At 31.2% G+C, this 10,840-nt stretch overlaps 3 protein-coding genes across 3 annotated transcripts in view; 2 read left to right on the top strand and 1 right to left on the bottom strand.

The window, feature by feature from the left end:
- Positions 1–425: 425 nt before the first annotated feature.
- On the top strand, positions 426–5,734 carry LOC100186275 (golgin subfamily A member 2-like). Its single transcript, XM_002127210.5, has 10 exons — positions 426–585; positions 1,030–1,222; positions 1,584–1,697; positions 2,015–2,166; positions 2,611–2,710; positions 3,011–3,208; positions 3,651–3,753; positions 4,041–4,147; positions 4,441–4,576; positions 5,087–5,734. Exons 1-10 carry the CDS (start codon positions 473–475, stop codon positions 5,404–5,406), a joined length of 1,536 nt encoding a protein of 511 aa, XP_002127246.1. The 5' UTR covers positions 426–472; the 3' UTR covers positions 5,407–5,734.
- LOC100183908 (putative metabolite transport protein HI_1104) lies at positions 5,662–9,970 on the bottom strand. Its single transcript, XM_002127109.5, has 10 exons — positions 9,607–9,970; positions 9,221–9,373; positions 9,047–9,157; positions 8,799–8,961; positions 7,876–8,065; positions 7,718–7,816; positions 7,265–7,420; positions 6,924–7,046; positions 6,521–6,724; positions 5,662–6,017 (listed from the first exon to the last, which is right to left on the bottom strand). The coding sequence occupies exons 1-10, from the start codon at positions 9,828–9,830 to the stop codon at positions 5,908–5,910; spliced, it is 1,533 nt and encodes a 510-aa protein (XP_002127145.1). The 5' UTR covers positions 9,831–9,970; the 3' UTR covers positions 5,662–5,907.
- Positions 9,908–10,840, top strand: part of LOC100186278 (lysosome membrane protein 2-like) — a 4,216-nt gene continuing 3,283 nt past the window's right edge. Inside the window, exon 1 of the mRNA XM_009861297.3 lies at positions 9,908–10,165. The gene's annotated coding sequence lies outside the window, so the exon portion shown is untranslated. The remainder of the gene's footprint in view (positions 10,166–10,840) is intronic.

Genomic DNA, 10,840 nt, shown 5'->3' with positions numbered 1-10,840 from the left:
AAAAATTGAATATACTGTTCTATTGTTATTGCTTTTTAACCTCCTTGCACCTAAGAGTGTGTGGGTTACTATTTCATTTGGTTGAGTGTGCTACTAAAACTGTAGGTTTACAAAGCCTTTTGTCCGTTAAAATTTTAAATGTCGTTGCTAAAATTTCTATTAAGTTATGTATATTTCAAGTTATTTGCTCAATATTTGACCTCACAAAAAATTTTCAGAAGCACTGCACCATTTTAATCACTCAAGCATAACATTAAACATAAAGATTGAGAAAAACATTAATATTAAAACAATTTACTTAAAGGAGTTCACATAGTGGTCATGACTCATGATAAATATAAAAATCTTATTGAAGTAAATAATAAATATCTAAATAGAATATTAACAATTATAATTAATATCTTAGTATGCATATTATTTATGTTTAACTTTTCCGAATTACTTCACATAGAAGAGTGAGTTAGCTGGAGAAATGTCATCAAAGATTCAACTTCTGGAAGATAATATTGATCAAGTTAATAAAGAAAATGAAGATCTAAACTCGAAACTTAATGCTCAGTTTAGAAACAATGAACAACTAGCAAGGTAAGGGGATGGTGTTGTGTGTTGTGTGGATTTGAACCTGAAAGTTTAAATTTAAAGCGCATAGGCCACTTATCTATGGGACATTAGCGAAGTAGCAGAGTGTTTAAAAGTTTGGTAGTTAGACATACAATAGAATTTTGCACAACCAAATACCAATGAAATTGTTGCATACATCCAAAATATCTCTTTAAAATTAGGGTGTCCATTTATTCTATAAGACTGTATAGGCTAAGTTAAATTGGCACCCATGCACTGCTATTGTCACTGCATTATTATATATATTTATATTGATTTGTATTTGCAAAAAATTACAGAGTGTGCTTTTTTTCGCTATTCTATGTAAGATAGGAAAATTAGGATTATGTGAAATTAGAACTTTTAAATTAGGGTTCAGTTTTAAATCCCTAAAACAACTGCAGTATTTATAAATCTTTGTAACTTTAGATTGAATGAGGAGTTAGAACAACGAGTGAATGAACTCACGCAAGATTCAAATGATACGAAAACATCCAATGAAGAACATGAGAGATTGTTGGAGCAAGCGCATAGTGATAAAATGACAATATCCAGGGCGTTGACGCAAAATAAGAATCTAAAACATCAGTTGGAAGAAATGCATGAAACATTTGTAAAACTTGTAAGTTTATGTGAAATACTTAGGTATGGCTATTTCTGAGAGCATACCTTTCAAATATCATTAACAAGACAATTGATTTTTTTGGAATCTGGGTTTAAAATGTCCTGCAAACTAACTTAAAATATTTATCAAGCTTCCAGAGTAGCCTTTTATTGGGTTTGTGCTGGCTTACAAATTACTATGTGTATAACCTTGTGTTTTATTAAATGTATGGCTGATAATTTAGATGGCCAATAAGTAACCACTCGGTTATAGCAATTGCGTTAAGTGTTATTCCCAAGAACACATATGCCTACAGTGGTAGTAGCGATGAGCCTTGAGCCTATAACCTGTTTATCGATATTCTAATTTCTCTCTATAGACCAATGATAAAATGGAGCTAGCCAGTCGACTTTCAACATATGAGTATAAAGAAAATGAAATGAATGAAGAAATAGGAAAATATAAACCTTATGTTGGAGTGCTTGAACAAAAGGTTTGTTAAACTTTTTTTTTAAATGCTAAAATAATTTGTAATCTCCCATTGTATGTATAGCTACCAGTCAAAAAATAATTTTAAGATGATTGATTTTTTACATAACGTTATGTGGATCCCACTGAAACCAATGTTAAGTTTGGCATATGGTGAAAGTTCATGTTTGCGATAGCAACTTTTTAGCGTATGTATTCCACTTTTTTTATTACAACTAAATGCTCAACAAATTTTAGATTTTGCAGTTAGGTTTCTTTAACAAGTTGATACCAGTTTAAAGCTAACATTTTAAAGTAATGTATTTTACTATTTTTCTCCAGTTATCCGCAATACAAGCTGAACATGTTCAGTTACAAAACCTATTTCAACAAACGCAACAACAGCTACAATTAAAGCAACAAGGAACAACTGATGTCAATTTAAGTTTAAGAGAAGAAGTTTCAACTTGTAATGAAACCATCACTTTGTTAAGGTAAAATATTTTGTATTTATTGTATTTATTGACTTATATTTATTGTTTGTGCTGGAGAATTGTACAGAATCAAGGTAGTCAATTTTTTTACCCTTAGACATGGTAGTTTTTTTAGCAAGAATGAAGGACTCTTTAAATAGAAAATACAATTTTCTGTTTTATTTTGCCAGGCCATAATAGAAGGCTTTAAGAGAAAAAATTAAGGAGATTTTATTTTGTGAATTGTGCACAAATGCTCTTTTCACAATATTACCTATTAATATTAGCCCCCATTGTATGGGTCCTTACGCAGACTATATTCTGTCTTTCATTTAAAATATTTCTTAATCCTCGCTACCGTAATCGAGGAGAAAAAATTATTTTTAGTTTTTATTTATGAAAATGATTTCATGTTAAAATAGTATAGACTTTAAGTACGTTATGTTTACATTATATACTTGATAGAGAGCAAAATGATGAGTTGAAATCTAAAGTTGTTGATCTGCAACAACAAAATGATAACGCAGCACTGGAAACATCATTAAGCAATAAAACGAATGAGCAAGTAAGGGTTTTGTAAGCTATGATTGTGAAATGCACTTTTGCCCATCCGTTTGCACCTTTTTTTAATAATTTTCTAATTTTAATAAAACCTGATTATATGTATATTATAATGTTTTTTTTTGTAAAAGTAACTTTTTTTTAAATTTTAAACTAGGCTTTTGCCGCCTTTACATTGTAATAATATCTTATCATGGATTTTCAAACTTCCAAAATTGGACAAAATGGTTTAAATAAAATATCGGGTAGAATTATTATGAAAAGTTCTTTTGTGTATAGTTTCTGTTATATCTATGTTTTTCAGGATATTCCACAGGGTGGTGTAATGAGCTTGCCACAAGTATTAGCGGAGCGTGACTTTTTGGCCAATCAAATCGAAGAACATAAGTCGGAACATTTGAAACTCGTGAACAAACTTGAACAGCTTAAAGAAGAGAAGTCGTCAACTACAAGTGTCAATCCGAAGTATGAGGAGTTGGCACGGAACATGTCACTACTTCAGGTTAATATATATAATATTCCTATTTATTTTTTTTACCATGAGCTTTTCAAAAACAAATTTGTTTTTTAAATTTTTTAAGATCATTTTTAGAAAGATTTATTTTTAAAAAGTTTTATTATTTGTTAAGGATTTTTAAAAATATATTTAGATCTTGAGTACTAATTATTGCTATTTTTAGTTGTTTTTAAGTTTTAACCAAGCATGAGCTTTTAAAGAATGTTTCTTTTGATTTTTTTAAGATTACCTTTGTGAAGGTTGTTTTTAGAAAGATCGTTATTATTTGTATTTTTTAAGTATTGTTTTAATACATTTAGGCCCTGAGTACAAATTATTGCTTTTTGTGTTTGTTTTAAAGTTTTTTTTACCAAGCCTTCAAAAAAGTTTGTTATTATCTGTAAGAATATTTTTTACCTAAATACTAGTTATTGCTATTTTTGTTTAGGATCGATTTGCTTCTGTTATGAAAGGAAAGGTTGAAGCTGAGAGTAGAGTGGAGGATCTTGAACATATTAATCTTCAACTACAGAATGAATGTGACACTATTGGTTAGTTTATTTAAATATTTAAAAATTTTAAGTTTAAAAAAAATAGGGTGAGGGGAAGATGGGACACCTATTCAAACCATTTTCTCGTCGCATTTAGTAGTAAATAAAGAAAATTCAAAATCTTATAAAACCGTAACCTTAAAACTTTCATAGAAAGTTGTTAATTGTTTAAAACCAATCAGGATATTATGTGCTAAAGGTGTTCCATATTATCCAACAGGATCATATATATATATATATATCAATATATGTGGAAAATATTTTAATTCATGTAATTTCTATGTCAGGTGAATACATCACTTTGTATCACAACCAGCGTCAAATATTAAAACAACGTCACAACGAAAAAGATGAATATGTTTCATCTATGGCACATGAACGAGAGGCCATGCAGGTACAACAAATATTCTTCTTTCTTTCCTTTTGGCTGTGAAAAAATTATGCTTTGTGTATTATATTTTCTATTTCATATTTACTAAAAGAGAACTCAGGTAAAAAGAATGAAATACAGTTGCTTATTTTTAAAGTAATTTAATAAAATCAAAAAAAAATGTAATCTTGCTTAAACAACACTTTTTTGTTTGGTTTTCTTAAGAAAAATTAGTCTTTATTTTAACATTTCGTGCGGAAAAAGTTAAAGAAATGTTTTCCCCGGAAAAATTAGTCATTATTTTTTGTTTTCTGCAGAAAAAGTTGGAGAAATTACAGTCATTGGTTCTTTCTTTATTAAATGCTCGAGGAAGTTTGAAAACAAACTTAACTTCCACACCTAATCGTGGTAATATACACAACTCATCTGATGCTGATGTTACTACATTAGATGGTCAGTTTGCTTGTTCAATATTTTAAGTCAAACCAAATGCCTTTGATGCAAAGTTTTATAGTATTGTTGGTATGTTACTTATATTGGCATCTAATTAACAAAAATGGATTGTTAATTTGTTATAATTATTAAAAAATGTCTTGGTCAATTAAAATGTCTTGGTCAATTTACTTTTTCAAGACAAGACAGCAATAGTAAGAATTTTTGGTAAAAACAAATTCTATGACTGTGTTGTAATTGCAGTAAACAAATATTTTACCAGGTGTACTTGTACTTAACTTGAACAAGAGGCATAACCAGTTTTATCTCCAAGTTAAAGCTATGCACATTGTAATGGTTTTGAACCAGTTCATTTATCTTCAAGTTATACACACCGTAGTGGTTTTGAACAATTTGTTTAATCTCCAGGTTAAAACTATCCCACTTTTTGTGGTTTTAAACCAGTAATTCTTTTTCTAGGTTAAAGCTATTCACATTGTAATGGTTTTAAACCAGTTCTTTTATCTCCAGGTTCTCCATATAAACCAACTTTTGTTGACTGGCCAGATATGCTGGAGGATGAAGAAATGAAACAACAACATATCTCAAGACCTGATATATTACCAGAAGATGCTTCATTACCACCAATACACCACGCACCAACTAACAACCAGCACAATGTACCAGGAAAGTTAGAACGTTTAGAAACGGGTACTACAGACAATGAAACCACAACGGCTAACCAGATAGTTGATTTAATTGAACAAATGCAAAATCCTTCATTTATGAATTCTGATAAAGCACCACGTGGATTTTGCCTTCGTTATATGGGTCGTTATACTGCTGTTTAGTATCTTATTCTGCACAAATAGTATAGCTACTATGTGTATAAATGTAAAAAATATAAAAAATTTATATGGTATGCAGTTTTACTACAGCTTTTTGTCATTTCACTTTATTTTCTTGCGGTGCCAATTAGGCTGAAATGAAAACTAAATCACAGATGGTATGAGGAATTTCAAATGTTATCACTACTGTGCAATAACATTACTGTGCTTTACAATGTGATATCAAATGAATTAGTTGTTTAGGTTATCATTCAAAACGGCATATTGTTGCTATTTATTCTCATGCATTTTTAGGTGTTCTTAGTATGCAAATATACCATCAAAAATTGTAGAATTCTGTGCTATATTTCTTTAGCAGACACATTTTTACTTGGCAAGCAATGATAATTATGCATAAAAAGGCAACGAACAATTAAAATGAGGTAAGCATAATAAGTATTAAAACATTGCACCTAAAATATATAAATTAAAAATTACATCTTATATGCTGAGATTCCATATTGGTTAAGGTGACTTTAATTGTTCTAATTCAATTTTTTCTTCTTTTAATTGTGGGGTTTCTTTTCTATTTTCTTTCATGACAAGTAGTTGTGTTGCGAGAAACAACAAAGAGCCTGAAAAGACAAAAATTAAAACGTAGTTGTCTAATTGATTTACATGCACATTTGTTTGTTCCGTACATAGTAGGGTGGGGGAGATGGGACACCTTTTCAATCTATTTTCTCATCCCATTTGGTAGTAAACGTAGAATTTCAAAGAATTATTAAACCGTAACCTCATGACTCTCATAGACTGTTGTTAGTTGTTTCAAACACGACCAGGAAATTTGGGTATTATGTGCCTAAGATGTCCCATCTTTTCTTTTCCCATCCTACTATATCTGTATTAAGTGTAAAACTTTTGTTTAAACCCTGAACATATTACCTTTGCAATATTATGTAGTATGTAATGCCAACTGATAGAAACATTAACAAATTATGTTATGAAATGGCCAAACCTGGCCTAAATCCCAGGTCCTTGACAAGGACCTCACCCTTAAAGAATAAAAAAGAACAAATTGTTCCGAAACTTTATTTGTCTATGTAATATTTGAATATCAACTGTATACATTTCTTACTTAACAAATATCCTCCTGGGTACATGATGTAGAGAGCAAATCTAAGTCCACCAGAATTGATATGTTTCAGCTTGGTGACTATGACAGGTAGATTTCCACCTACGTTTCCCAAAACAAATCCATACATACCAACAGCTGTAGAACGGATTTTAACAGGTACCAATTCAACTATAACTGTCACAGCAACACCATACCACATCTCAGCTGCAAAAAAAAATGAAGTTTATAAATCCAAATTTTCAGACTATTAAAAAAACTTTTTAGGTCTGAACTAATTTTTTTTGCGATCATAATAGTAAAATAATGAACATGATTAAATAAAACATGGTATGCTTACAGTTACAATTCCTGCAAGTTATTTTAAATAAAAATAAGATAGAAAAATCACAACAAAATAGCTTACCAAATATATATGCAGATAGTAATGCAATAAAACAATAAGGTGGTTCAAGGTAGAGCACCATAGCAGCAAGTGGTGCAGCAATTCCTTGGCTGACAACCAGCACCCATAACCTTGTACTGATGCCTGAGTATTTACAATAAATGGAAATATAGATACATTGTTTAGAATGTTTAATAGAAATGCATAGTTTAAACAATAGTGTACTACGTTTTTTAGGGCAAAAATTGAAACTTCAAAAGTTTTAGTACAAATACATTGCAAATACAAAAAAATTCACTAACACTCTTGTTTTTTTGACAAAACAAACAGAAAATATATATATATAATTACTAGAAGCTTACCATAACGTGACACAACAAGATCAGAAATGAGACCCCCAGATGCAATACCAATACTTCCCCCTACTATAGAACATAAGGTCATCCATATACCAACATTTGTGTTGGGAAAGTAATGATTGAAATATAACTGGGTGTTGTAAGCCCAACAGAAACTTGCTGCAAATTAAAGAAATACAGAGTTAGTTTTTTAGTTGTTTATAAACAATAGAATAACACTGGCTCCAACCCAGTAGTTACTAATGAATTGTTCATATTATCAGCCATACATAAAAAAATTAGAAAATATTCACCCACAAAGTAACATACATGGTTACTCATAAGTTGGCACGAAGTGTATGAAAAGGAACACCCGTGTTGCAACGACTGTCGTTTTCAGGCCACACGAGAATAAAGCAAGTTAATTCATATGTTTATACATTCATAACTTATTCCTGTTGAATTTAGCAATATTACCTGTATGTCTGACTGCTGCAGCAAGAAGCAACATAAGTATTGTAGGTTGGGAAATGAATAACTTTAAAGTTTTCCACAATTTTGATAAAATACCAACATCTAAAGAAGTGAGAAAAAAAATAAGATAATGAAACTGATATTCAGAATTTAATTATTACTTGTGTTGATTTTATTATTCTTTTCTATGAAAACTTCAGTTGAATCTTTTTTTTCCTTCATTTCACTTTTATCATTAATTGCCTTCTCTTTTCCAATTACTTTTCGATTTGGTTCTCGAATGGTTATGAAAACAATAACCATCATTATGAATCCTGGTATTGCTGTCAGATAATATGACCATCTCCAACCCTATGTATGCAAGTTTATGTTACATTATATATATTGACCGCCTGACCGGCGCCGTGGCGTAGTGGTTAGGGCATCTGCCTGTAGCGCAGAGGTAATGGGTTCAAGGCTCGTCGCTGCTACCATTGTGGGCGTATGTGTCCTTGGACAAGACACTTAACAGCAATTGCTTCAACCCAGTGGTCACTAATGGGTTGTCCAAATTAACAGCAATATATAAAAAAATAAAAAAAATCCCAAAAAAATAATTACCCACATACATGGTAACTCGTAAGCTGGCACAAGGTGTTAAACCCGTGTTATAACGACTGTTGGTTTTCGGCAACGCGAGGATAAAGTAAGTTACATTCATTCATTCGTATATATATATATATCCAGACAATTTAAAAAATAAATTGTTGTAATATTTTGCTGATGATTCCCTTCTCTTTGTTGTTGTAATAATATGATGTTCTCCATCATTTTCACAAAGATAAATAAAAATTTGTGGTATATAAAGAAAATAAGTCGAGTGTAAAACCAGGAAAGAGACAAAATCCTAAGTTTTCCAGTAGCAAGCCATTAAACCTTGCCCTACAGAATAGAAAGCCACTGTAATATATACATGTGCATAGTTTTAAATGTTTGAATTTGACCTCACCCTTGCAACATAGCAATTGTAATATATACATATTTTTTTAATGTTTTAACCTTTGTGAATTTTTGATATATAGCCCTTAACAGTTTACATACATACCTTTCCCATTATATTAGCTTCTGTGACATAGTTTCCAACTGCAAACGCTGAACCATAACCAAGATATATTCCCCAGTTAAACACACTCATTGCAAGAGCTCTGCTGCTTTTACTGAACTTATCAGCAATGATACTTGCTGATAATGGAGCACATCCAGCTTCCCTGTAGAATTAGGAAAAGAGAGAAGAATTTGTAAAATACCAATCAAATCAATTTTAAATTGGAGTTGTTCTGCCTAAGTGCTTACCCTGCTGCAAATCCAAGTCGAAAAATGATAAGTTGCCAATATGTTGTGCTGAAACCACTGAGTAATGCCATTGTTGAATATACAAGTATACACCCAGTTAACAATCTTACTCTGCAATACATTTAATACTTTAGTTACAATCATTTTATGTAGTACGTTATTCATACCAACTACCTGTTGTATTTATCACCCAACACCCCAATCATAATACCCATGACGGTAAAAATAGCAATAAATGAAGGACCAGCTAATATTTGGTATTCAATCCCAGATCCTGTATAATCCCATCTGCAGTATGTCTGGTTCTCATAGTAAACTTTTTCACACCTGTAAATGGAAAATACGCATATAAACAGAACTACTTACAAAACATTACTTCAAACATGTGGTACTCAATGGCTAATTGCGACAAAATTGGGGGGCCATAAAGTATACACTATGTTTTGAATATCTTGTTAATAAGTAGGCCATATACCAACTGGAGTTGACAAATGCTTTAGTTTAAAACCTTCAAAAGACCAGGTATGAAGAGGCAGTCAATAAAATATATTTATACTTACAAATCAAAATTTTGTTGACTACATTTGTTTTGTTTAGCAACGTTTTGCTCAATTATTGAAATATTTGTCACACAGCCCTTTTCTCCAAATTGCAGTTCTTGTGAGATAGGTTTTGAAATAATCCCAATAATAAAATGCCCAAGTTCTCCGACACCGTAACATCCCATAAGAATCAATGCATAATACCATGTGGACATTCGCTCACCACAGCAAATGCAGCCCATGTTTACTGAGTTTGTGATAAAGATAAAGCAATACTAGATTACTAGAATATATGCTGCTGGCATAAGGTCTAAATATTCCCTCTCACTGATTGCTGTAGAAGTATTTATTTATTTACCCACGTGTCACGTGTATTGTTTACTTCGCCTTTTTTCATTTATGGCTTTATGCTGACAGCTGTGTTATTGCTTTTTTCTTTAACATCTCCCTTTTTCGTTTTATACTCTCTCCATTCTCCATTTTTGTTCCATGCAATACAAGTACAAGCTGTTGAGCTGTAAGGCGCCAATATAATAAGCGTCTACAAACTACTCTACCACAAAATTTAAAAATTACAATATAATCAAGGTTCCAGACTGTATTATAGGTTAAGGGTTAAGGAAGACATGGTATAAAAAGAGCTTTTAAATTTACAAAATTATCAATTTTATAAAATTTAGGATCGTGATCCCAAAGGAGATCAAAAATGGTCGTGATATTCGTAGAAAAAAAAAACTTAGTTGCGTACTCACGTTGCTATTGTACCACTAAAATCCTGGCAGAATTCTGCTGAAGCACTAAACCGTCATTTTGACAAAAATCAAATTTTTACAAAAACAGTGTTGCCGAAAAAATAACAATAAAAACGCAGGGTAGAAAATACCGGAAATGTGTTAATGTTTAACTTTAGATGATCCCGCTAAGAAATCTGTAACTTTTAAATGCAAAAGGACAACGGATTCTAGTAGAGTGAATGTATCTCTCTGATTTAAAAAAATAAAATCGCGCCCCCATTGTAACGATTTTTTAAAATCGAGTCAACATTATTACCGAAAACCGCGAATTTTAACCCAAAAAGTGGTCATGTTCAAACCGTCCTGCTAGGAATTCTGTAACTTTTAAATGCAAAAGGACAACGGATCTTGGTAAAGTGAATGTATCTCTTTGATTTAAAAAAATAAAATCGCGCCCCCATCGTAACGATTTTTTTTAAATCGAGTCAACATTATTACCGAAAACCGCAAATTTTACC

The sequence above is a fragment of the Ciona intestinalis genome, chromosome 9 (genome assembly GCF_000224145.3).
Source record: "Ciona intestinalis chromosome 9, KH, whole genome shotgun sequence".
Taxonomy (NCBI): Eukaryota; Metazoa; Chordata; class Ascidiacea; order Phlebobranchia; family Cionidae; genus Ciona; species Ciona intestinalis.
Note: the sequence above shows the minus strand (reverse complement) of the source record. Positions and strands in the feature narration are given on the sequence as shown.